Consider the following 25,511-nt stretch of genomic DNA (forward strand, 5'->3'; position numbering starts at 1 on the left):
GGTTCTGTGGGCTGCAAAAAATCACTTAGACCAGGAACCACAGTGTACACAGGTATAGCAGGACAGTCCGAAAAGGCCAATATGCAGGACAGCAAATGAAGATAAGAGAATGAAAAGAAAAGGAGAGCCCAGTGACGGGGAGGCGCTCAGTGGCACCTCCGGGGTATAGGCAAGGCAAGATTGATACCGAGAGCATATCAGAAGGAAGAAAAGTAAAGAAAGTGGCTATGCACAGCTAATTGGTATGTGGGAGCAACGGGTAAAAACAGTTAGGATAGCTGTTGGATCTATGAGCGTGACCTCCATCATATCCTCAGCTCATGTACTTCCAGTGTAGTCCTGTTACTTGAATAGCAGTTGCACCCGTCGCTCATCCTGTGCGAAATGGTTTATAACTTTTTCAATAAGTTCACTCTTCTGCTCCAGAATCTTAGCTCTGTGAACACTCATCATACAGAGTCCAGATAACCGGCCATCTGTCATGGTTGACCTCAACCAAGTTTTCACTCTTCTCATGGTGCTAAATGACCTTTCCACTGTGCAAGTGGTTACTGGTAATGTTAAAGCAATAAGAAGAGCTTCACGAACAGCAGGGAAAAGATCAGTGTAGGTCAGCAAACCTGCAAGTCCATCCTTGAGTACATTTTCTGTGTTTTTGGCAATATTTTTGTTTGACCACATATCAAACCATGTGAGTGCTTCAGTATTTAAGTTTTCAATTTCATAAACTTTATTTACTTCCATGATGTGTGTGGCAAAATCTAGACGGTTCATTTTTGACATCTGTGCTGGGCAGAGAGCAAAAAGACTAAAATTTACTCTGTTTTGTTCCCCAAACCGGTTATCCAGTGAAGAGATTAGTGAATCCAGATACGGTACAAAGATTGTGCGGCGAAAATATTCTTCTGTATTGCAACTGTCAACATTTGCTCTATGTACTTGGCGCCCACACTGTCGAGGAATTAGTAGTTCGGTACCAATAGATTTGGCCAAGTCCTCAGCTTTTTCAAATATAATTTTAAAGTGGTTTGCTGCATCTGTTCTGTGACTGCGAAATATAGCTAGTAGGTTTTGTACATGGCCAGATACTGCAAGAATATCAAGTTCAACAGCTTGAAGTGCTTGTGTTACAGGTTCCAGCATTGCTGAGTAGGTGGAAATTATAATAAGAGACACAACAAAATTTCCTGTGCTTGAAGCACACTGCAGTTGATATGCATCCTGACGGGTTTTGCCTGCTGCAGTAGTAGCTAATACATGTAACTGTTCAAATATATCAACAAAGCTAGAAGAAAATACTCTAATACTCTTATATTTTGCAGTCCACCGTGTTTCACTTAGGAGTGGTACATTAGGAATCATATTTCGCCTTTTCGGACTGTCACGAAAGTATTTGATAATAGCCTTCACAGTGCCAGTAGTATTTCTGATATCAGGCACAGCATTGGAATCATGAACTACAAGATTAAGCTTATGTGCTGCACAATGGACAAATGCAGCCTTTGGGAACTTGCTTCTGATTTTGGACTGTACACCATTTTCTTTTCCGGCCATTGTAGAACATCCATCATATGCCTGGCCATACAACTTTTCTAGATTTAAGCCAAATTTTGAACAATGTTCAAGAATTGTGTTGGCAATAGAAGCAGCATCCAAGGCAGTTAGACGTGCAAAACCCAGAAATTCTTCACAAATAATGGTGTTGCTACTATTCATGTCTATGAAACGTACACCAAGTGACAATTGCTCATGTCCAGAAATGTCAGCACTTTCGTCGGCAATAATAGCAAAGCCAGGTGCCTGTTTGACCTTAGCAACAATTTCCTCCCTTATTGTTGATTCACAAATCTTAATTAGCTCATGTTCAATACGAACAGATGTGTATCTGGCATTGGCTGGCGAACTCTCCAAATGTTGTCTCAACAGTTCATCCCCAGCTTCAATGCGGAAAGCATAAAGGCTTTGCACATTACCACTGGAACTCTCTTTACCACGTAGTGCAATATCGTGCATTCCACAAAATAAGATGGTTGACACAATAGGAACTAACTTTTTTCGATTTTCTTGTATTTTATGTTGTACGGCTGTATTCATTTGACTTGCAACACTTGTGCCAGGGTTGTTTCTGATATGCAGGAAATTATTTGCACACGCCTGTGCATGTCTGTGCCACGCAGTAGTGATATGTTTTCGAGCACTGTCATGAAAGTATTTGTATTTTGTAAAGGGAGTAGTGATGAATGCGCCTTGTATACCACGACAAACAGGCTGTGGAAAAAGCACACAGTATTTACAAAAGGCTCCTTTCAGATGTTTTGAATAAGTTAGCCAAGGGGAATACTGACTGAGCCATGAAAACCTAAACCTGCGATGGCCTTTAGAATGATTTTCTAAATTACACATTTCATAAGAGGTAAAGTAGTGAGTTAGCAAAGAATGTTTAAGATCATCTGTAATGGTTACAGATGATTGCATATATAAGCCAATGTCAGTCTTAACAACTGGATCTGAATCATCATGTCTACATTCAGCGGGTGCTTCTTCATGCAAGCTTTGTGTTTCAAGCCTTTTTCTGTCTTTCGGAGCATCCACCTTTGAACTGTCCAGTTTACGCTTTGGCTGACTTAAGTACTTGCGGATATCCATTTGATTGGAGGACAGCTGTACAGACTGTGGTGGGCTGGTTCTCAAGTTCTAGTTGACGTCTCCGCTGCGGAGAGATTAGAGGCTAGGGATTACATTCTGAATAGAGCTCCTCTGCGGGAAAACATTGACATGACTATGGACTCCATGCACAATCAAAGCATTACTGCATTCAAGGAAAAACTGATTTAGGGGCCCTTTTCCACTAGCTGCGTTTTTTTGCAAAAATGCAGCACGGATGCGTTTGCCAAATCACAAGTGCAGCCATTTTAAAATAAGAACCATAGGTGGCCTTTTCCACTACTGCTTAACATTTTTTTAAAACCTCAAACGCATGTCTGTGCGATTACGATGCATTGTAATGTAAAGTATAGGAACGGATTAAAATCCATAGAAATGCGTTTGTTTTTTGTAGAATCAACCTATTTTCAAAAATGAAGACACTTTTATAATTAGTAAAAAGTAAGTGCCCGTTTCCACAGGGATAATTATGCGACTACCTAGCCACATCGCATCACTTCCGCGTCTCCCGACGCAGAAGTCAATTGAGGAAATGGGACCCAGCTGCGGCTGTCCGAGAATCTGCAGTATGCTGCAAATTCTCGGATCGCGCCGCACTACATGCACGCAGTGGAAACTTTTACATTGCCATGCATGTGTTTCAGCACAGCCGCGGAGCGATGTGGCTATGTTGCCGCATCGCTTCTAGAGGTAACGGCCCCTAAACTCATTAAAAAAACGCACATAAAAATGTTTAGACTCATTACAATAGATAAAAAAAACTCTAACGCAATGCATGCGTTTACATTTTGCAGTGGAAAAGGGCCCTTAAAGGACAACTGAAGTCAGAAGAATATGCAGACAAATGAAGTCAGAAGAATATGCAGGCTGCCATGTTTAATTCCTTTCAAACAATACAAGTTAACTTGCCATCTTGTTGATCCTCTGCCTCTAATACTTTTAACCACTGACCATGAACAAGCATGCAGCAAATTAGATTCTGACATCTGACAAGATTAGCTGCATGCTTGTTTTAGGTGTTATTCTGACACTACTGCAGCCAAACAGACCAGCAGGGCAGCAAGGCAATGTGTAATTAAAAGAAAAAATAGATGTCAGTCTCGATATCACATTCACTTCTGCTGTGAGTTATAATGATTAAGAACAAATATAAATACAATAAATAAAGTGAGACCAGGGCAGCGTAACGGCAGGCACATGAACAGCGGCAGGGGTAAACAGATACTCACTTCCCCGGGGGTCCAGAACATGTACTACATACTTCTTACTACTTCCTCTTAAGTTCCTTCTCCCTGTTACAATGCCCCTGGATGCTGTTACAGTAAGCTGGAAGGCAAGGACAGAAAGATAGAAGTACAAGCATGAAGGACCTGAAAAGTGAGTATTTGTTTACCCCCACTGCTCTGTCCCCTCTCCCCAGCGAACACGCTGAATCCAGTGCTGGAGACTTGGGTGCAGCAGCGCAGGAGACTTGGGCACAGCCGGCGCCACCATAGGCCGTAATAGGAATAGCAGCGCACAGGGAGTAACTTCAGCGCCGTCAGAAGACGGAGCCAAAGTTGCTTAAAAAACACAATATTTCGTCCACCAGAAATTGCTGGAAGCAGAATTATTTCATTCCCCACTATTCATGGCAGCCTGGGGGGGGGGGGGCATTAACACGGCCTGGACTTGTACGGCAGCAGGATCAGCCACATACCAGCTGTGTCCTGCGCTAGAGTCTCCAGCACCGTTCTCTCGTACGCCTCCCCAGCCTCTTTTTACTGCGGGCAACTATTCCTAGCTACATACACTGGCTGCACCACCTATCCATGGCTACCTACAGCCACCTATTACTGCCTACACCTATAACTGGCCACCTATTACTGGCTACTCCGATCCCTGACTACCTATACTGCGGCTGGCCTGGCCTAGTGGTAGCCTAAGTCAGCAGTGATGAGGGGGGGGGGGGGGGTTGGGGTGGATTGATGTAGACCTAAGAGGGATTGTAGCATTAGGAAGTCTTATCTTAGACCTTGAGGTAAACCCCAGTACAGGAAAATTCAAGGCCGGTCCTTACCTCAGATTGAGCAGTATCTACAAAGCGGAATGCATCCACAGTGGACTGCAGCTTTTCTGCTTGGCTTATTGGATATAGAAAGGCTGAAGAGGAGTCATCCAGGATCCCATCCACTAGGCACCTGCAGAAGATAGAAAGATTGTAGCTAAATGCAGAACTAGGGCTAAATTCACCAAGACCTGTTGTAGTAAAAAGCTGCATTTGGCATTTTAGAATTTTCTGCATTTGCTAAGATTTCCAAACATGTAATGGTTTGTAATTTACTCAAGGATGTGCCTTCAGTTCACCAAGACCTGCAACCAGCTGTGGAGTATGTCTTGTTAACAAGCTGTAGTGGTGGTAAAGTGATTTTCTCCCACTTCTGGCCAGAGTTGTACTGATTTATGCTGGGAATACAACATGCAATTTCCCATCAGTTAGATGAGTCGATGACTTCCAACAAGTCTGATCTGATTGTGAAGTGATCTGAAAAACAATTAAGGTGAGATCAGACCTGGTGGAAATGTCAACCTATCTGATGGAAAATTGCATGGGATATTCCAAGCATAACACTTGAGCTGTTACTTTCCAAGAGTTGCTTGCAAAGCATACAATAAATTCAATCCCCAGCTTCGCTTTAACTCTGCCTCAATCTAGACAAGACAGAACATTTTATTATTGCGTTTTTCTCCTGTGGACCCAAAATCACAGCTGCAGCCACTAGGACACTATAGGCAGTAGCTGTGTTATTTAGGGAGTCTTGCCCAAGGTCTCCTTACCAACTAGGTGGTGGCTTACTGAACAGGAATAGCTGAGAGTCAAAGCCAGGTCACCTGTGTCAGAGGCAGAGCCCTAAACCAGTACACTATCCAGCCATTATAGAGGCCTTTATGAATGTGCCCTACATCTACATGCTGCTGGTGGGACATCAGAAAGCATCAATGGATTAAGTCGCACTTATGGGCCACCTCTTTGCCTGTCCATTTTAATGACTAGCTGATTGTTATTTACTGACAGTTACAGGCTGGAGGGCAGAAATTAGACATCTCACTATATGCTCTTATCTTTGAATATTACATTTCATGAATTTACTACACTAGTCAGTAATTTTACTTTTCCATGGGGAAGCCTTAGCTTAATTGACTATCTTGTAGAAACTTCACTGTTTTCTGCATTAACAGATGTAGTACTTTGTGACCAACATAGTTCTTGCCTAGAACGTACCTATTTGCTGAGACGACAATGGTATAGTTTGCCACGGAGGTGGGATCAGGAGATGGGGTGGCCACACAGCGGTCAATGAACAGGATCAGACCGACATGTATCGGAGTTTCCACAGAGGCCTCTATGCTGAAATGCTCTCCCAGCTGATAGACGATGCAATTTCTGGGGCTTGACCAGTTCTCTGTAGAGGCAACAAAAAAATATTAGGAGAGGCTAAGCTTGTACCTGGTTAATTTTCTCGTGAGTTACTTCCACTTACCAGTGATAAGCAGCAAGTTAAAGGACAACTTCTCTTCTGGTGAGATGGCGATGCTCAATGGCGACCATATTGGCTTGATTGCGTTGTTGCTCACATTGTCAGCTCTGCAAAAAAAAAAAAAAAAAAGCTCAGTGTTAGGATTAAACAATTTGCATTCCTAACATTAACCACTTAACGACCAGCTAACACCGATAGGCGGCGGCTGGTCGTTTGTGGTTTTGCATGGAAACCTTTCCATGCCAGTTCACGGAGACTGTCTCCGTGAACAGTGTGCGAGCCGCCGATCGCGGCTCGCACGCATAATGTAAACACGCGGGGAAGAAATCCCAGCTGTTTACATCAATACGGCGCTGCTGCGCAGCAGCGCCGTTATGGAGATCGGCGATCCCCGGCCTCTGATTGGCCGGGGATCGCTGTCATTTGATAGGCTGAAGCCTATCCTATCCGGCGCAGGATGGATATCCGTCCTGCGCACATCAGAGGGGAAGACAGAGGGAGGTAAGGGGAGGGGGCGCGCAATATCGCTTCGGAGGGGGGCCTTGAAGAACCCCCCGGCTCGGACACACGGAGCGGCGGCGATCAGACCCCCATCAGCAGGTCATCCCCCTAGTGGGGAAAAAAGGGTGGGGGTGGAAGTCTGATCGCCCTGCCGTGCACACGATCTGCGCTGCGGGCTGGAGAGCCCACGCAGCGCAGATCACACAGAACAGCCCCGGTCCTTAAGTGGTTATTAAAGAGAAACCGTGACCAAGGATTGAACTTCATCCCAATCTGATGCCCCCTTTTCCTTGAGTAATCTTTACCTTTTCAAAAACGGATCTTCAGGGGGCTCTGTATGGCTGATATTGTGGTGAAACCCCTCCCACAGTGTGATGTCAGGACTAGTGTTGGGCGAACAGTGTTCGCCACTGTTCGGGTTCTGCAGAACATCACCCTGTTCGGGTGATGTTCGGCCGAACACCTAATGGTGTTCGGCCTTTTAAGTTCGGGTTCGCCCTGAACTTCTAATGGCTGCCGAACAGGGCCGAACAGGGCCCCTGTTCGGCCGAACAGGGCCCTGTTCGGCCGAATACTGCCCCCCTATGGGGTCGCAGGCATAAGGGGGGAGCATGCCCCGATCGCGGGGGGGGGGGTCGGAAATTCCCCCCACCCCCTCCGCTAGCGCTCCCCCCTCTGCCCGCTTCCCCATAACAAAGTTTCAAAAAGTACCTGGTGTGTCCGGTGGTAGTGTGGGCGGCTGGCAGTGGGCGGCACTATGCAGTGACTTAATGAGGAGGAGGAGTCCGGAGAGTGACGCGTTGAGGGAGGCCGGGCAGCGGGCGGTTCAGCAGTACTGAACTGCTGAACCGCCCGCTGCCCGGCCTCCCTCAACGCGTCACTCTCCGGACTCCTCCTCCTCATTAAGTCACTGCATAGTGCCGCCCACTGCCAGCCGCCCACACTACCACCGGACACACCAGGTACTTTTTGAAACTTTGTTATGGGGAAGCGGGCAGAGGGGGGAGCGCTAGCGGAGGGGGTGGGGGGAATTTCCGACCCCCCCCGCGATCGGGGCATGCTCCCCCCTTATGCCTGCGACCCCATAGGGCCCCCAAAAGCTGGATGTTCGGAAAGTTCGGGGTTCGGCCCGAACATGCCGAACATCTCGGCCATGTTCGGCGAACTTTCCCGAACCCGAACATCCAGGTGTTCGCCCATCACTAGTCAGGACCATGGTTCTGACAGGTTCGTCTGTTTCCAAATGCCAAGCAACTAGCATCTCCCTCTACATATGTCTATCTAAATATAACATTTTAGCCCATTGTATTGTTATGGGCTAAACTAGTCTGCTAGTAGTAAAGATGAAGACCTGCAGACTCATTGTGATCAAACAGCATGAATGACTGAATTACAATTTGCGATTGCTTCTTGTTCTATTCCTTTTTTCTTTACTTTTCAATTTGCAATATATTGATTATAAGCTTATAGATAGAGTAGGCATAAGCATTTGATCATCCATTCCCACATAGTTTTGTGAACTTTTGCATCATTTTGCAATTTTTCGCCTCACTGAGGAAACTAGGCAGACTTACCGAAAGTAGTAGCAGGCAATGAGGACAACAGTTGAGTTGGTCCTAGCAATCTGGAAATTTCTTGTAGAAGTAGGGTTGTACAGCAGGCTGGTGGAGTAGTTCAGGAAAGCGAAAGCCATCTGTGGAGCCAAACATGATTATCACAAGTTTTGATTATGACAGCCAATATTATACCAAAAGTAGAATAGTCACCTTCCCAAGCTTCAAATCTGCTGGTTTACACATATAATACCACTTCTCCTTCAGTACTGACAGTAAATTATCTTTCAGCCATCCACCATCAGTAATGGTACTAACCACATCCAGCTATCAGGAGCCTTCTGACACCAGTTTGGGCCATGTAAAGGTCTACCTTAAGCCAAGTTGATGTTAAATCGGACCTGAACTCAGTACGTCCTCTCTGCTCTAAAGGTCGCCATACATCTAGTGATGTATGGGCAGATTCGCCCAACAGCCAACTCTCTCTCATTGAATCTGATGAGAGAGATCTGTTGCCTGCCCATACACCACAGGCCGATTCCTGATCAATTTCATGCTGAAATAGATATGGAATTGGCCCCGTGCGCTGCCTCACCGCTGTGCCAAAGTGATCTGCGGCGTCCACTTTACCCCCGCTGGCTTCTGAGCATATTCTCCTCTTCGCCATACATGCAAGCCCCACGTGGTCTAGTAGGGTGCGGGTGTGTGTACGGCTACCTTAAAGCCTCATCTACACGGTAATATATATTTTACATCAGATCAAATGGTGATCTGATAGATTGTATCGTGTGTAGAGGTGCAAATTGCTTCCGATCAATATTGCAATAGATTTTGCATTGATAAGTACCCAAATCTATTGCTAAATTTATCGCAATACAAGTGGACTGCCTGGAAATTATCTAATAGATCCAATCTGATGGAAAATTGTACAGTGTAGATGAGGCTTTAAAGAGACACTGAAGCGAGAATAATTCTCGCTTCACGTGCCCCTGCTAAAACGCCGCTATCCCGCGGCTAAACGGGGTCCCTTCACCCCCAAACCCACCCCCTGCAAAATCAACGACCAAATTGGTCGTAGATTTTGCTGCTCCTAGAGGCAGGGCTAACGGCTGCAGCCCTGCCTCCAGTCGCGTCTATCAGCAGCGCATCGCCGCCTCTCCCAGTGAAGGAAGACAGAGGGGCGGGGGAGAGGCGGAGATACGCGCTGACAGACGCGCGTGGGGCAGGGCTGCGGCGGTTAGCCCTGCACCTGGGGCTTTCTCCAGCCCCTTGCAGCCGACAGTCCCATGCCGACCGCTCTGCTCCCTGCTGCCGTCCCGGTCTCCGTACTCGGTGCGGAAGCCGACCCAGAGGTCGTCCGCGCTGCGCCTGCCCTAACCGCCGCTGTCAATGAAGCCCACGTTGTACGCGGCTTACTGCGCAGGACTACTGCGCCTGCGCAGTAAGCCGCGTACAACGTGGGCTTCATTGACAGCGGCGGTTAGGGCAGGCGCAGCGCGGACGACCTCTGGGTCGGCTTCCGCACCGAGTACGGAGACCGGGACGGCAGCAGGGAGCAGAGCGGTCGGCATGGGACTGTCGGCTGCAAGGGGCTGGAGAAAGCCCCAGGTGAGTAAAGCTCATTTTTCATTTTTTAGCTGGTAGCTCCTTTAAGGATATGCCACAGCCACATGGAAACAGCATAATAACCTGTAACCAAAACCATTTGTTGCAGCGGATACAAATCCTAAAATCCAGTGTTTCTAATTCCTGATTCATGGAAGCAGACATTAACAATCTGTGCTTACAAATTAACTTTTCTGCCATCCATGCCATGGCATTCAGGTGACACAGGGGAGAGATCAAATTAAAACTTGTGATTAGATGCAAATTAGGTGGAATTAAACAGGGTTAAAGTCTAAATACATACAGGGTGCATTTCTTTGTTTTCCTTCGGTCTTGTGCAAGAGTTCAGGTCCACTTAAGGAGGCACTCCACAGGCTGGAACTTGCATTCACTTTTTAATAGCAATACATTGTTATTAAAAAAGTGAACGCAAGTTCCAGCCTGTGGAGTGTGGAGCAGGTGTGGTGAACATACTTGGAGGTAGCCATTTTGTCACTTCAGGAAAGAAAACCGGTGTCAACCCCCCTCCCCTCATGCTTCCTATGAAAATAATCGTACTGCGGCAGCGTGTCACCATTACGCAATCGTACTGCGGCAGCGTGTCACCATTACGCAATCGTACTGCGGCAGCGTGTCACCATTACGCAATCGTACTGCGGCAGCGTGTCACCATTACGCAATCGTACTGCGGCAGCGTGTCACCATTACGCAATCGTACTGCGGCAGCGTGTCACCATTACGCAATCGTACTGCGGCAGCGTGTCACCATTACGCAATTGTACTGAGGCAGCGGGTCACCATTACGCAATTGTACTGAGGCAGCGGGTCACCATTAAGCAATCGTACTGAGGCAGCGGGTCACCATTAATCAATCGTACTGAGGCAGCGGGTCACCATTACGCAATCGTACTGAGGCAGCGGGTCACCATTACGCAATCGTACTGAGGCAGCGGGTCACCATTACGCAATCGTACTGAGGCAGCGGATCACCATTACTCAATCGTACTGAGGCAGCGGGTCACCATTACTCAATTGTACTGAGGCAGCGTGTCTCCATTACGCAATCGTACTGCGGCAGTCTCTCTCACACTTCCAGAAACTGCAACAGACACAACTTGCCAGGTAGGAGAGGGCAAATGGTGTGGCCTGGACTCAGGCCTAGTGGGGTCTGGCACTAACAAATGGTGGGGACAGTAACACTGACTGACACCCCAGTGGGGTGTCACACTATGAGGGTCACTCACACAAATAACAGGCAAAGAAACCAACTTACATAATCAGCCTGTCGCTCAGCTCACTCTCCAATGCCAGCATGTGTGCGCAGCTTGACCAGACCAGCTAAAACTGGATAAGGCTGGCCTGGAAATTTCTAGAACACTGACAGCACCAATGTTAAAATGGGGAGGGGGGGAGTCTGGGCAGAACTTACCACAGCAGTAGGTACACGCAGACAGTTCCACTCTACTCCGCCCCCCCCCCCAACAGTTGCAGGTGGACCGACTCATTTTTCAGTCTGCAGAGCAGACAGTCCCTCCTCCTCCCTCAGCTCCATGGCTATGCCCGCCTCCTTGCTGACATTATGTCTGTCTGTGGGCTGGGCTCTGGCCGCATGATCCCCCTCCCCGAGAGAGTGGTGTTTGTGTGTGACTGACTGACGTCACGTCAGATTCAGTCACTCGGTCGGGACTCACTGGAGCAGGCAGGAGGAGGAGCAGAGCGGCCAGCCTAGCATCAGATCGTGCTGCGGATGCAGGCGGCTGCTGCCCTGCTCGTGACACCATGATAACCACCTCCTCCAGGCTCCACCACGTGACTCCACCACGCCGTTGCCATGCCTCCCGCCCGTCCCCCGCAATCGGCTATCGCCGATCATTAGCCAGCCGCCAGCCCGCCCGGTGCCCAGCTGCAGCCCAGCCTGAGTCAGAGTGGGAGAGAGAGACTCAAGGCAGTGCAGCAGCCGGATTGTCAGCTTGGTGGCTGGCCGGCGGCCGTGGCCTCATACTTCCGGGTTGGGCAATCTAGGGGGGGGCCGCAGCTGGCTAGGGGAGGGCGAATGCCCTATTTTGCCAGACGTGCGGACGCCCATGGGGACACTCTTGTTGTTTGGTTTTCTGCATACATTTTCTGCACGCCATGTGTGTTTGTATGCAGAAAAACGTGCTTTTTTTTTTTTTTTCACAGCACAGCTATTACCAGGCAGCAGTGAGCAGTTATCAGGAAGCAGTTACCGTGCAGCTGTGAGAGTTTAAGAGGCTTTTCACTGCCTATCAACTGCTCGTGGAAAAGCTAGCCATACAGCTAGGGATTCTGATTCAATTGACAAAGCAATCAACCTTATTAAGGAATCGACCTCAGTATGCATACCTCCCAACATTTTAAAGTTAGGAATCGGGACACTTAGGCCACACCCCGACCTTCCATTCTATCTCCCTCCTCCCTTTGAATCTGCCCCCCTGTGTCTCCCCCCTGCTTGCAGAGTGCGCAGCTAAGCGGAGCGGGCTGTCAGCTTACTGGTATCCATGGACGTGTACCACCATCTGGCTTCCTGTGACGTCACAGGAAGCAGATTGAAGCTGGACATCGGTACGCATCCATGGATACCGGTAAGCTGACAGCCCGCTGCGCACTCTGCAAGCAGGGGGGAGACACAGGGGGGCAGATTCAAAGGGAGGAGGGAGATAGAATGGAAGGACAGGCATCCTGCATACCTCTTCGGCGTGGCTGGCACCTCGATAATTTTTTTTTCCTTCCTCCCTGCCCACTGCCGCCCGGGACATGGGTGGGTCATATTGGGTTAGCGGGAGAGCACCCCCAAATCGGGACAATCCCGCTGGATTCGGGACGGTTGGGGGCTATGAGTATGGTTGATAGAAAGTTGATAGACTAGTGACCCACACACTGCAAACTACATCCTATGCGATTCACATTCGATTTGACCGATGTTGTCTCCATGCTCTGAATGCAAATTTAGATTGTCATTTGACGTGAACAGTAGCCGATTCCTGTGCGATTGACCGATATCTTGCATCCAGCTGGTCAATTCAACATGAAATTAGTCACTTTTCATTGAATGGAAATTTTGGAACACACTCGATTCTTTCTCGATTCTATAAAATGATAGAATCGCATGGTCAATAGTACAGCTAAATCGCTAGATGTATGGCCACCTTAAAGTGAACCGAGCATCATTTTTAACTCCCAGGGCAGCTCTATAGCAAATTAAAAATGCATTCTAAAAATGTGGTTTATTATTAAAACTTTCATTTTACCTCCTTTTTACATTTAGGCTACTTGCACACCAAGACGTTGCATTAGGTGCTACGTTAAGGTCGCATAACGTGCACCTAACGCAAGGCCTGGTGCTCTTCGATGTGGACGTCAGAGTGAGCCACGTTGTGCAGCTCACTCTGGCGTCCGTGATGCGTACTCTTGGACGCATGCGGCATCACGTGGTCCCGCCGGCCAATCGCCGCACAGATCGGCCGCACGAGGAAGTAAACACTGCACGTCACAACGTGCAGTGAATATTAATTAGCCATGTGCCTGGCCACTCTCCGCTCCTCCTCAACATGACTGAGCATGTGCAAACAGTCTAACGCGCGGCTTAAGCCGCTGTATCGCTATGGTATGCTGCTCTTTTGGAAGAACGTGCAGCGTTACATGTAACGCCAAGTGGGCAGTGTGAGCAGCCCACTTGTGTTACATTGCTGTGCGTTGGGGGAGCGTTACAGGCTGCACTAACGTGCGCCTGTAACGTCCCTGTGTGTAAGAAGCTTTAGGGGTTAAATGAAGCGGTGTCCTTCTACCTCTTCGGTCAGTGGGACTTGCAGACAGAGGAGCAACAGATGGAAGGCCGATCTGCATCATTTTTAACACCCAGGGTAGCTCTATAGCAAATTAAAAATGCATTCTAAAAATGTGGTTTATTAAAAAAAAAAACCTTTCAGTTTACCTAATCTTTTTACATTTTAGGCTGCATTTCCACTTGTGCATTGCGAATTCGCAGCGATTATCGTGTATGCGAATTCGCACGCAGATGCGAATTCGCATGCGTATGTATGCGAATTTTAACGCGGATTCGCATAAGAGAAAATTAACCATGTAACAGCCTTACATGGTCAGAACTAAGAAAGAGGAAGTTGTCACTGCAGGAAGTAGTTTATATTCGAAAATTAGCATAAATGAGCTTCCTTCCTGTTCTGTATTGTGGGTTTTGAGAAGGCGAAAGAGAAGGTAGTGTAGTGGTGTGGTGCCTAGAAAATGTTTTTGGACGATTTTGAGGAGGTGTTGCTGCTCAGCATGTTAGCATGTTAAGCAACATGCTGATGAGTATGACAAGTATGAGGCGGAGGAGGATTGCGCCTCGCAGACGTCATCAGTTCTGGATGCATCCTTTGGTTGTGGAGAGGCCTCTGAAAGGCCAGTTTACTGTTCTTTATGAGGATCTTCGCAGTCACCCGGTGAAGTTCTTTGAGTACACCCGTATGACAACAGCATCGTACGTATTGTGTAGTTGTAATGTTTATTTTGACAAATATCCAGTTTGTAATTAAATGATGCCATGGAATAGTTGAAGCATTTATTGGTTGTTTGTGTGTTTGGTTGCAGTTTTGATCACCTGCTGCAGCTGTTGGGCTCTGACCTTCGTAAGATGGACACCTGTTTTCAAAACGCCATCATTCCGGAGGAGAGACTGCTCGTGACCCTTCGGTACGATACTGTGTTGTGTGATAGTGATAGTGGTAGTGTTGTAATGTGTGTCAAGACATAGTTGATAGGGTGGCCGTTCTGTAGCAGTATGACGGTACAGTGGTGTAAGATTGTGCACAGTAACATGACCAAAAATGATGTTTGTATAACTATGTGTTTGTGTGGTGTGTGTTGCATTGCGTGATAGGCGATGCAACAGACATCACACAAACATAATCTGTAACATGAATGCAAATAAAATTTCTAATATATATCTTCTACATAGGTTTCTGGCTACCGGGCAGTCGTATGCATCCTTGCATTTTAGTTTTCGTTTGGGAAGGATTACTATCTCTCGGATTGTCCGAGAGACCTGTCTCTTGTTGTGGAGGAAGCTTCACCAGGCTTACGTGCCCATTCCGGATTGCCAACACTGGGAAGACATAGCAGCCAAATTCTGGAGCAAATGTCGGTTTCCAAACTGCATAGGGGCTGTGGATGGCAAGCACATCCGCATAGTCATGCCTGCATGTACTGGTACACAGTTTTTTAATTATAAAAAGTATTTTTCTGTAGTACTGATGGCGGTGGCAGACGCAGAATACAAATTCATTTACATTGACGTTGGGGCATTTGGGAGTGGTAGTGACTCCCAAATATTTCGTAATAGCACCCTATTTCGTTCTTTGGAGAATGGAATGCTGGACCTTCCAGCCCCTGCTCCCTGGCCTGAGACCTCTGCTCCAGCGTTCCCTTACACTTTTGTTGGAGATGAGGCATTTGCTCTGTCCAAGCACCTAATGCGGCCCTACTCTTCCAAAACATTGGATGCCAGGAAGAGCTAATTCAATCTGCGACTGACTCAGGCGAGAAGAATGGTGGAATGCAGTTTTGGAATTCTGGCCAACAAGTGGCGGGTGCTTCATACGCCAATTAACCTGCATGTTGACACTGCTGTTGCAGTTGTGAAAGCAACATGTATTTTGCACAACTTTATCATCAAACAGGAAGGCAGTCCAGTTGAGGAAGAGGTTACTCAACATGTTCAACCACTACGTGGCATTTCGTGGTCTGAAGGCCGACACACCAATGAGGCAATTCTAAATAGAGATGTCTTGGCAGAATACTTTGAGAACAGGCCTGTACAGGTGTAGTGTGAAGGAGCTTACTCTCAGTTAATAAAATAAGTTGCAAATACCTGTTTATCTTCATTACTTTGTGTAGACAACCCTTCTGACAGATGACCTGCAGTTGCTAATGTGCACCCTGCACACATGTTTTGGTATGGTAACATAAGTGGTGAATTATAAGTTGTGTAGGTGCAGACTGTATACCTACTGTTGTTGTGCAGATGACATGGGCCTAAATTCATTAACCATCTTAGCGGTATGGACGAGCTCAGCTCGTCCATCACCGCCGATGGCTGCCGCTCAGGCCCTGCTGGGCCGATTTTGTTGAAATAAAAAGCAGCACACGCAGCCGGCACTTTGCCAGCCACGTGTGCTGCCTGATCGCCGCCGCTCTGCGGCGATCCGCCGCTAGCAGCGGCGAAAGAGGGTCCCCCCAGCCGCCTGAGCCCTGCGCAGCCGGAACAAATAGTTCCGGCCAGCGCTAAGGGCTGGATCGGAGGCGGCTGACGTCAGGACGTCGGCTGACGTCCATGACGTCACTCCGCTCGTCGCCATGGCGACGAAGTAAGCAAAACACGGCCTTCCGTGTTACTTCTGGCTGCCGGAGGCGATCGGCAGAACGCCTCCGGAGCGCCCTCTAGTGGGCTTTCATGCAGCCAACTTTCAGTTGGCTGCATGAAATAGTTTTTTTTTTTATTTAAAAAAAACCCTCCCGCAGCCGCCCTGGCGATCTTAATAGAACACCAGGGTGGTTAAGCTTTATGAAACCATTTACCAGGATGTAGTTTTTCAAACCTTTGAAGTGTTTGATAAAGCTTAATGAATGTAGAGCATGTACAGCATTGATCCCAAGTATTGTCAGCTTCACAGCCTGTTTCCACTACACACACATTGCATGGTAAAGGGATGCAAAACAAAGGACTCCAATGCCTAGGGGCCTGTTTTCCATGCAGAGGAGTCAGTTGGTCAGCATCCAATCTGTATGTAGAGTAAACAGTCGCTACGTGGTAAATATTAGCCTCCTCACCATGTGTAGAAATGAAAGTGAGAATGACACCTCCTCTTGTCCGGCTCAGATAAGTTTACTGTACAGCACAGTGTATGTCCTGGGGGTCGCATCACTGTTACAGCAGAGGCCTCTGCTACTTACCTTACCGGCTCCAACACCACCTGAAACGTTGTCAACATAATTACACTGTAAGCAATTGTTAAGCAGATAACAAACAGAAAAAATGCTCTCAGTTTGGAAAGGCTTTTTCCATGTATTTCGTGGGTAAACAGCAACGTACACACATGAGAACACGGTAAAGTGCTCTCTTTATACATAAAGACCAACAATGGCAACAATGTGATAAGGAACACTCAAAACATATAGAAAAGAGCAAAAAGGTTGTTAAACAACAAAAACACTTGGCAGAAGTTATGTCATCAACCACTTCTTGATAAAGTGCAAAGCACACCACCATCGTCATCCTCTGTTCTACTTTGTAAACGCGGAAACAAAAACTCCAGGTGCTTACAAAGAATGTGCAACGATCCTCCACATACCTCAATGGAAAAATGTAAGCGGTAGTAGTGTGCCTATATTAACTATTCACATCATGGGAAAAGTGGGGCAAATGTGTTGCCCGTGTCACTACTCTGTTGCATCGTAATCAAATAGGTAGCGGGTCATGGATGTGTCTGCTCTACCTTGGCTACACACATCACGATGATCTTCTAAAGTATGGTAGGTTCTTGTCTCCACATTTCTGCCCTGATTTGCATTGTACATGTGCTGACCATCACCTGCATATGGATAGTTGGAAGCCCTGTCATGCTGTACTCGTGCAGAAACTTGTTGTGGATTTTGAGTGAATGAACTAGGACATTCTGTGGACGGTCTCCAAAACTGTGGTGGTGCTATCGCATGTGAAACACAACTCTGTGAATCCGAGGGAGGTTGTGCAGTGCCATCTCCTTTCTGTACAAATTGTTCAGCCAGTTGAATAAGAGCTACATGAAAAGCTGTGTGGTGTTTTGGGGTGAATTTTTTCAACATATGGTAATACCGACATTAGCATTGTGTAAGAGGGGTTATTCTCCATAGCACGTTGTCGCTCCCGATTACTTTGTAAGTAGCTTAAAATGTCAGTGTATGTGGACAACATTTGCTGTTGGGATTCACCTTCCACTTCACTAGCCTTTCTCCGCTGTTTCGGTCTAGTTTGTCTGTAGGTAGGCTGTGAAAAAGTTGACCTTCTGCTTTCCTGTGGTGACGGAGTCTCATGTTCCCTCATCCAAATCACCACTTATTGCAGGTGATACCACAGAACTCTGTGACTCTTCCTGTTGTGTAGGTGTCTCCATGCAAATGTCTTCCATCCTATAACACACATCTTTACAGTAATTAGTCTGTAAACACACCCATACATAGAAATTAGCCACCAGATGTGCAAACGTGTGCCATGGGCCAACAGATCTGTTATGATTACAGGAGGAATCAATGATGGTATGCACATTTTGTAATTGGAGTTTGTAATAAATCACATTCAGATCCGGCACCGGCAACTCATCAGAGCTGCAACTCACAGCGACAGCATACAGGAGATAGAGCGGAGACAGCCTTCTTCACCTTTCAATGGGGTTTATTAAGCATCTTGTGTTACAGTTTGATTTCTTCAAAGTATAAATAGTCTTTCCTATGTCCTATGTACATCACATATATTTACAGCATACATACAGGAAGCTAGTATTCTAACTAGGAAGCATAGAGAGCCGGATAGCTGGAAAGTAGAGTACAGTCCCCTTTTCCCTCCGTGCTCCCTCTTTATATGAACCAGAAAGAGTTAAATGTGACCTCATCTGAACCATCTATGATTGGTTCAGATCCCTTGTGATGTCAGGACACACACCTACTTGATTAATATTCTATAAGATATTTTGCCCTAGATACAAAGAATTTCCATGTTGAATAAACATGGCTTTGTTTACTGTTCTTGTGGTGTGCATGTTGAGGTCAGGTAGACCTGTGGCCTTGTCCATAGAACAGCTTCTTGGTATGTTCTAGTTCTGCTGACAGAACTGTAGATTTTCTCTCTAAGAGAAAATCCCCTTAAAGGGCAGGTCTGCACCCCAAGCCTTTTTGACTAACTCAGTCCAAATAACTGAGGCCTACTTAAATTATAACAGTTGTGTGCACAGATGCACTGCAGTTTGTGCATCATGCTCACCCTTTCCTATGCTAAGGCCCTTGAGGACTACACAACTACAACCAACCCTACCCTTTTCCAAGTTAAATTCACCCTGCTGGTGGATTCGTACCAGGTTAGATTGCTATATCCCGGTTCAATACAACATTATACATGACCATTAGGCGTTGACAGTAATTACCCTTGGGGTTCCTAAATCTGCTTCAGGAAGGAAAGCAATTCGAAGTGTTTGTATGTTGGCGTGGGTATACTTGCACTCCCACTCCTTTCCAATGCCTTCATCTTTTCCAGGTGCTTTTTAAATGTGTCTCGTACAGACCGCCACTTATTCATTATCCACTAGAAGGAAAAAAGAAACAAAATAATAACATTTTTATTATACTATGCCTGGCAGGTGTGTGTATTTACAAACACAAATACTACTAATTTCCTACATGCCACTACTTAAAGCGGTTTAACACCCAGCATTACAACTTTGCTTTAAAAGATTGCTTACAGCTTACAAACTATTATGCCAGATTTTTTTTTTAAGCAGAAATTCACTGAATGGGTTAAACATGACATTTTAGTGTTGGATTTAACTAGGAATCCGCATCTGTTCTTATCTTTTAGTTACAAATGTATCTTTATTTGGAATACAAATAGACCTTTGAAAAGCCTGCCGGGGAAGCCCTCTTTGTTCTCTCAAAGCAGTGTTTGTTTGTTACATTGTAGATAGATACATTTGTAACTAAACATGCAAGCACGGAGGAGTATTTCTAGCTAAATGCAGCACTAAAATGTCATGTTTAATCCATTGAATTTCTGCTAAAAAAAAAAATCTGGCATAATAGTTTATAAGCTGTAAGCAATCTTTTAAAGCAAAGTTGAAATGCTGGGTGTTAGACCACTTTAAGTGTGCTCCCTGCTGACCCTTTCACAAGGACAGATTATACCTCCACACCCTCAACACTCACAACCACCCCCCCCCCACCCAAAAAAAAACCTAACTAAACAAGGCCCACACATGAATATTACCAGCATATGCAAGTGCTGATGAAACCACACTACAATACAGCACAGCGTAGATGTTACTACCAACTACCCTACATAGCCCCTATTTCCCCACGGACACACTGCACTACATTCCTCTGCCACAAGTACAGCTATGCCACAGATACAGTTCATGCAACACAATACACAACATAACACACCCCTTCACACACTACACTCACCTTCTTTACGCTTATCTTTGGCAGATAAATCTGCCCAATCTTCCACGAAATGTGATGTTATTTCATGCCAGGTTCTCCTAGCCAGTGCCAGATCTTTATATCTGGGATCTCATTTATCATACAGGAAAGATTTTTCCTGAACTTTGGCCACCAGAGCCTCTGTGCTGAATTCCATGCTTGCTGTTTCCAAAACGTTTTTTGATAAAGTATACACAGGAAACATGAAACAGGAATTAGTTAGTTCCCCCCCCCAAAAAAAACTTTATTGCATGCGTTTTTTCAAATGAATTCGCATGCGATTCGCATAGAAAAACGCATAAAATAACACAAACGATTCCCCTATTAAATGCATTGCATGCGAATCGCATGCGAATGTATGCGGCAGGCGAATTCTGATGGCTCTTCCATGCGGATTTTTATCGCGGATGAAACCGCATACATTTCCTGACAAGTGGAAACAGCCCCATACATTTGTATGGCCTATGCGAATTCGCATGCGTCAAACGCATGCAAATTCGCTATAGTGGAAATGGGCCCTAAGTGTTAAAATAGCACCTCTTCAGTCCATGAAAGGACAGGGGACCCAGAGCAACAGATGATGGAGGCAGATAAGAAATCACCTCATTAGACTTAATTGACCACAAACAAACTCCCCTTGTACTTCAAACAGAAAACAATAATCACACTTGAAGAATTTCACACCTAGCCTGGATAATGGCAGTGGAAAAGCAGGGGGTTTAGCTTTTGAAACATGGCAGCCCTTTCAGCTATTTGAAGCAAGGAGCTGCTTAGATCCCTTTTAAGAGACACTGAAGTCTGCTAAAAATCAGCTTTTTATTATAAAATCCTCTTTAACATTACTGCCCTAACTAAAACGCCACATCCCCGCGGCTGAAATCTAACTAAATCCCCCCACCTCTCCCCCACAAAATCCAGCCGCAGCTCTGCCTCCTTGCGCATCTATCAGGGGCGGGTGGAGGCGGCGATCTGGCACTGACTGACAGCGTGAAGAGGCAGAACTGCAGCTGACCACTCTGCCTCAACCGAAAGCACTCCCCGCACTGCCCCCCCCCCCCCCCCCCCCCCAGGGAGTTAGGGGGAATTTAGTTAGATGTTTTAGTTAGGGCAGTAATGCTAAAGAGGATTTTGTAATAAAAAGATGATTTTTGAGACTTCAGAGTCTCTTAAATCATGAAGTAGCTATTCAGGGCCTGTTTCCACTACACACAGAAAGGATACAGAAAAACTGACTCCAATGAATGCCTATGGACCTGTTTCCAGTAAACACGATTTTTCTGATGCTGATTTTCTCATAGGTATTCATTGGAGTCAGTTTTTCTGCATCCAATCTGTGTGTAGTGGAAACAGGCTCTAAGGCCTTTTTTCCACGGACAGTTGATAGGCAGTGAAATTCCACCCAAACTCTCTATAAAATGGCCCTACAAACTCTCCTCAGACAAGGGGTGGAAACAGGTTTTATCTCCAAACAGTTGGGGGAGGGTTTTACCAGAGTTTCCGATTAAACCGGTGTGGTACTTCCTCCCCAAGGTTCACAAGGATCCTGTCTGCCCCCCGGGGCGCCCGATCGTGTCAGCCAGGGGTTCGCTAACAGAACCTCTATCGAGATATCAGGATTACATCCTCAAACCCTTTTTGAAAGTGGTTACGACACACCTGGCTGACACCTTGGACGTCCTGGGCAGGTTGGAGGGGGTGCGCCTTGGGTAGGGAGTTAAACTGGCATCAATTGATGTCGTTAACTTGTACACACAAATCCCACAAAGATTTGGGGTTCAGGTTGTAGGAGGAATACTTGAAAGCCAGGGTAAAGATGAAAAATGGGTGCAGTACATATGTGAATGCTTGCACTTTGTCATATCGCATAATGCATTCTTGTTTAACAACCGGTAGTACTCTCAGTGCTCTGGTGTTGCCATGGGAACACCGGTGACTCCAACTCTCTCAAACCTATTTTTATGGGGATGGGAGAGTACAGTGATCCTCAATGGTGAAAACCCATTCAGAGCACTGATAGGCCACTGGTATAGGTTTGTGGACGACATATTTCTCACATAGAAGGGAACTGATTTACAATTTGTGGAGTTCCTGAAATCCTTGAACTCCAATGACTTTAACATGCAGTTTACTGGCGTGTTGGGTGGTGACCAGCTGGAGTTCTTGGATCTCGAGATTTTTATTGAGGGGGAACACCTCCTCACTAAGGGTCATAGAAAAACAACTGCCACAAATTCAGTGCTTTTGAGTGCCAGTTACCACCCAGTTCATACCGTCAGGTCTATCCCTTACGGCCAGTTTGTCCGCCTAAAACGAAACCATTCTAAACTATGTGATTTCCTGAAACAAAGTTAGGACTTGGCGGCCGGGCTGGCCAGTAGGGGTTATGACCTGCAGAATATAAATGCAGCCTTTCGAAGAGCGGATGCTCTTGAAAGAGAGACGCTAATTAGGAACAGGAATGAGAAACGATTCAGAAGGGTTTACACCTCGGAACCTCAATCGAAATCTAAACAGAGATTTGCATGTGTTTTTGATTTTTAACCAATGGCAGAACGTATCAGGGCAATAGTCTACAGACATTTGCATGTCCTGCGGGACGATCCCAACCTGGCCGGGGTGGCGGCCAATAGGCCCCTCATCTCGTTCAGGAGGGCACGGACCATAGGGGATGCCATAACAAGTAGTGAATTCAGGATGCAAACAGAATCTAATTGGTTACAGAAATGCATCCCGATGGGAGGCTTTAAATGTGGCAATTGTAACCATTGTCATCAATATAAAGCAGGACGCAGTATTCAATTGGGAGGCCACATGTTAAAAATCAAAGAATTTATGCATTGTTGGAGTGTATTCGCAGTATATTGCGTTGTCTGCACATGTGGTAGTTTTTACATAGGCCAAACAACCCGTATGATATGTACTCGTTTCCAAGAGCATTGCAACTCAATAAAAACAGGAGTGGAAGCCGGTAGGCTGATAAGACATGTTCGAGAATGTCATGATGGCAATAGTGGTTGTTTAAAATTTGCAGGAATTTTAACTGTAGGAATTCCCCATAGGGGTGGTAATCGAGAACAGTTGCTATTACAGCAGGAAGCTAGAATTATCTCAATTACAAATGCATGTGGACCCCTGGGATTAAACGACAGGAATGAGCTACACTGTTTTCTTAGCAAAAATAATTGAAGGTTAGATTCCCTATTTATGATGCTTGTATCACATGTTCATACTTTTACTAACCCTCTTTTTCTCTTTTTCACGGTTTTAAACTTTTGTATACTTTGAATATAATGACGTTATGGAATGTATTATGTCTGTATATTCTTGTATTATAGATATGTACTGGCCAGATGATCGCCATGACAACGCACAATGCCTAGCTCAGTACACGCTGCGCCGCCCAATGAAAATATCTCGGTAAGGCCACGTGAGCGGGGAGACCTGCAATGATGGCCTACGTGAGAGGAGGGCGGTGCGGAGTATGCTAATGGGGTAGGCAGTGACCCTCAGCGGCAGGAAAGGTTGCTATGGCAACCGGAGATGCGCACGCCTGCTGAACGGCCGCTCCCCCGTCACATAGCATGCAGGGTGTGAGATAGGCAGGGAGACTCACGGCTCGCCAATTGGCTGGAGGTATCCACCGGATATGATGCAGGAGACGGAGAGGGGGCGGTGTCAGAAACGGCGTGGCGTGCGTTCCAAGCCGGCTGCTGGGCAGAGGTGAGTGAGATGGCCACCATTTAAAAGATTGTATGTTGCTGTACATGTTTGTCTCTAGAGAAGCAAAGTTCATCTTTGCGAAACAGCTGTCAGACATCACTTTTTTCCCCCCACTGCTGTAACCACTGTGTCCACCCACCACAATAAAGGGTTTTTATGCAGCAGATGCCCATCATCTTCTCTGTTCTTGGACTGCAAACTCTCACAACTGCTTGGTACTGCCTAACTGCTCACTGCTGCCTGATAACTGCTTGCTGAACACACAGTACAACTGTCTGATGAAAAGCAGTAAAAAAGCAGTAAAAATTTAACTCTTTCCTTCTAAGAATGCTTGCCTCGTGAATAAAACAGTCAATTGTGTCCCCTACTTCAAGGTTAGTCACACTAGAGCAGACAGATACATTGACAGTTGCACTGAATCATACTGTTAAATGCTTCTAAACTGTTTCATAGGTAATGTGCAATGGAGCTTCCCTTCCATTGGTATATTTGTACAGGATACACAATGTGAGTCTTGGGCTTATCCATGGCATGGAGGGGGAGGAGTTAACATTTGGGGAGGGGTGGAGTTAACTAGGGATGATCAATGAGATGCAAATTTCTCTTAACATTTAAATGACTTGTAAATTTTATATGCAGCTTGAAGTCGGGCCAATTAGAATAACATTCTGTCACTTTTTATTTTGTACAGGTTCAAGCTGTATAATTTTTATGAAATTTGAATGTTAGAATAAATTATTTGTATCTCATAACTGTAATCATTCCCAGAATTCACACACCATAGAATAAACCATAGAATAAATCACAGCCATGCCACTCCGCTGGTAAGTCTCAGGAGGAAGGAATGAGCAAGTGAGATCTCATGAAACACAGATTTGTGGTGATAACACTGTTGCCATGCATTTAGCTATGATAGGCAGATTTTAGCATGAAGTTTCTCAGGAATAAGTCCACAGCTGTTCCCCAGTGTGTAAATGTACCCCCTGTGTGTGCGCATTTATACATGACCTGTCCTGTGTCGTCCACCACGCCGATTTCCATCCATCTTCGGAATATGCCGCTCTTCCATACACACCACCGACACACGGCATGCAGTGTGTGACGTCACACAAGCATCGCGTGCTATGCGCTGGTGGCATGTATGGAATAGCGGCGCATTCTGAAGACTAATGGACACCGCGTGGCGGGCGACATAGGACAGGTCCTGTATAAATGCGCACACATGGGGTACATTTACACACTGGGGAACAGCACCCGGGATTTCTGTTGTGTCTGTTGCTCATACCAATATCACTCGCCATGACCGCTGTGCACTTGATTGACCATTGCTGACTAACATCTTGCAGCATGTTCAACTGGGCATGCTGTTGGCGGCACTTTTTTTTTCCTCCCAATTCCATAATTATGGACAGGGCTGCTCATCACGGATTAATTACGAGTAACCACGGTGGTTACTCATGGTTCAAATGAGCTTTAATTGCTGCGGCTAGATGCGGCAGGGTTAATAACCCATAATGCCGCTCTCTCCGCCCAGCATTTCAATGAGCTCACAAGTGTTCTAATGGACGCGTTGCAAGCCTCACTATGGACCACTTCCTCCTTCCGGCTACGCGTCCATTAGGACACTTGTGAGCTCGTTGAAACGCTGGGCGGAGAGTGGCATTATGGGTAATTAACCCCGCCGCATTTAGCTACTCAGCTGCAGAAA

At 46.3% G+C, this 25,511-nt stretch overlaps 2 protein-coding genes across 2 annotated transcripts; both read right to left on the minus strand.

The window, feature by feature from the left end:
• Window positions 1-342: 342 nt before the first annotated feature.
• On the minus strand, window positions 343-2,013 carry LOC137537806 (52 kDa repressor of the inhibitor of the protein kinase-like). The gene has a single exon (XM_068259766.1). It carries the CDS (start codon window positions 2,011-2,013, stop codon window positions 343-345), a length of 1,671 nt encoding a protein of 556 aa, XP_068115867.1.
• Window positions 2,014-2,506: 493 nt separating this feature from the next.
• On the minus strand, window positions 2,507-11,312 carry LOC137538171 (zona pellucida sperm-binding protein 3-like). Its single transcript, XM_068260195.1, has 6 exons — window positions 11,271-11,312; window positions 8,258-8,376; window positions 6,186-6,289; window positions 5,927-6,107; window positions 4,724-4,844; window positions 2,507-2,710 (listed from the first exon to the last, which is right to left on the minus strand). The coding sequence occupies exons 2-6, from the start codon at window positions 8,374-8,376 to the stop codon at window positions 2,609-2,611; spliced, it is 627 nt and encodes a 208-aa protein (XP_068116296.1). The 5' UTR covers window positions 11,271-11,312; the 3' UTR covers window positions 2,507-2,608.
• Between the last annotated feature and the right edge of the window lie 14,199 nt (window positions 11,313-25,511).

Source organism: Hyperolius riggenbachi, chromosome 11, assembly GCF_040937935.1.
Source record: "Hyperolius riggenbachi isolate aHypRig1 chromosome 11, aHypRig1.pri, whole genome shotgun sequence".
NCBI classification, from domain to species: domain Eukaryota; kingdom Metazoa; phylum Chordata; class Amphibia; order Anura; family Hyperoliidae; genus Hyperolius; species Hyperolius riggenbachi.